At 42.7% G+C, this 2,057-nt stretch overlaps 1 protein-coding gene across 1 annotated transcript; it reads right to left on the reverse strand.

The window, feature by feature from the left end:
• Positions 1-223: 223 nt before the first annotated feature.
• On the reverse strand, positions 224-1,159 carry LOC116878809 (olfactory receptor 8S1-like). Its single transcript, XM_032876548.1, has one exon. The coding sequence runs from the start codon at positions 1,157-1,159 to the stop codon at positions 224-226; it is 936 nt and encodes a 311-aa protein (XP_032732439.1).
• Between the last annotated feature and the right edge of the window lie 898 nt (positions 1,160-2,057).

Consider the following 2,057-nt stretch of genomic DNA (forward strand, 5'->3'; position numbering starts at 1 on the left):
ACAAAAGAAGTGGTGCTGATGATGCGAAGGGGCAGAATTAAAAATAGACCTTATATCTAAAGAGCTAAATAAGATATGATTTTATGTATTTTATTTTTTGTTGGCAGTATAGCCAGGGAGAGGATGGTTTAGGGCTCCCTTCCAGTTAGTGGTCCAGAATTCTACCTGAGGTTCAAGCAGTTGGCAAGGCCAACTCATCTGCCACACTCTGTGTCCTTGTTCACTACCTCAAATAGTGCAGGATTTTGCCCAGTGTCCTTCTCACAGCCGCCTTCACCTCTTGGTTCTTTAGGCTGTAGATGAGGGGATTCAGCAAGGGTGTGACTGCACTGTACTGCAAGGAGGAGATCATATCCAGGGAGGAGCCAGATGTGGGCATCAGGTAATGAATCAACCCTGAGCCAAAGAACAGGGTCACTGCAATGAGGTGGGAGGAGCAGGTGGAGAAGGCCTTGGTTCTGCCTGAGGTGGAGCTGATGCTCAGGATGGTAGAGACAATACGGGCGTAGGAGAAGAAGATTGGGAGGAAAGTTCCAAGCCCATGCAATAAGATGGAGCAGATCAAGATGTCAATATTGATGGAAATATCAGAGCAAGACAGAGGGAAGAGGGAGGGCAGCTCACAAGTATAGTGGTGTATGGTTTGGGCCTCACAGAAGTCCAGGTTAAGAGCCAAGAGCAAAATTACGACTGAATTGAAAGAGGCCAGGCACCATGAGATGAAAACCAGCTTCACACAGAACTGGCTGCTCATCACCTGGCCATAGAGCAGTGGGTGGCAGATGGCAGCATAGCGGTCATAGGCCATCACTGAGAGCAGAAAGGCTTCAGTCCCTGCAGTAATAAACACAAAGAACACCTGAGTCAGGCAGCCCTCTACCGAGATGGTTTTCTTCTCAGACAGAAGGTCCTTAAGTAGCTTGGGCTCAGTGACTGAAGAGAAACAGAGGTCTAGGAAGGACAGGTTACTCAGGAAGAAGTACATGGGTGTGTGGAGGCGGGCATCAGTCCTGATCACCAGCAGCATCATCAGGTTCCCCGTCACAGTCAGGAGGTAAATCCCCAGGAAGAACACAAAGAACAGAGCCTCGATATGGGGGTTGTTGGACAGCCCGGTGAGAATAAACTCAGTGATGGTGCTGTGGTTCCTCCAGGCCATTTGTAGAGGGGGTTTCTCTGGATAAAATAGAAGTAGAGATCAGATCTGTCATCATTCCTCTTACCCTATATCCCTCCCTGCTCTGCCTTCGCTCTGCTCAGACATCTCCAAACTGCTCTCACTGTATATCAGGAAGAGCTTTTATCCTGTTTGGTTATCATCGATTCTGGGTCACAGTCTTTGCATATCTCAGAGAATCGTCTTCCTCTTTTATAGGGATTTAACTGGAAAAAAGATCTCTCTGGTTCACCTACACATTCGTTGCATTTAGATTCTATTGCATTCTTCCTCGAGTATAGAAATCCTAAAAATTCTAACACATATTCGCAGGGGTCTTAAACCTTCTTTCTTCAATTTCTCAACCATAATTTTTTGTTCAAAATCATCTAATGGCTCCTTACCAGATTTGATCTCCATTAGGCAAAATAGGTACCATTCTTACCTGGTTGATAACAAAGATTATTAAAAATTAAATTAAAATATTAAATTTCTTTTAAGATCAGAAGAAAAAGTGAATATAATGCAGACTGGATTATAGTCATCTCATAAACTGCAATCATAAAGTATAAATTTTAGTGTAGTTTTATGGAAAATGGATCTGAGAAGGCAGAAGTGACTGGGACTCATGAAAGTCTTGTGTCCCTGATCATTGCTTCATACAGAGCATTTAATTTTAATAAGAGCTTATTAAACACAGAGCACTTTCTTAAACACTTACTAAATTGTTTCAAGGCAGCTCTATGATTGGATAGGGAATTAGTAACCCCAGGATAAGGAATTTTATCCCCATTTTACCTGTGAGTAGTCTTATATTAAGGGATATTTTGTAATGTCATGTTGACAACAGCAGAAGAAAGAGGGAATAAATTACGTTTTTTTTTCTTCTAATAATAGCTCA

Source organism: Lontra canadensis, unplaced genomic scaffold (genome assembly GCF_010015895.1).
Source record: "Lontra canadensis isolate GAN:19392208 unplaced genomic scaffold, GSC_riverotter_1.0 scaffold59, whole genome shotgun sequence".
NCBI classification, from domain to species: Eukaryota; Metazoa; Chordata; class Mammalia; order Carnivora; family Mustelidae; genus Lontra; species Lontra canadensis.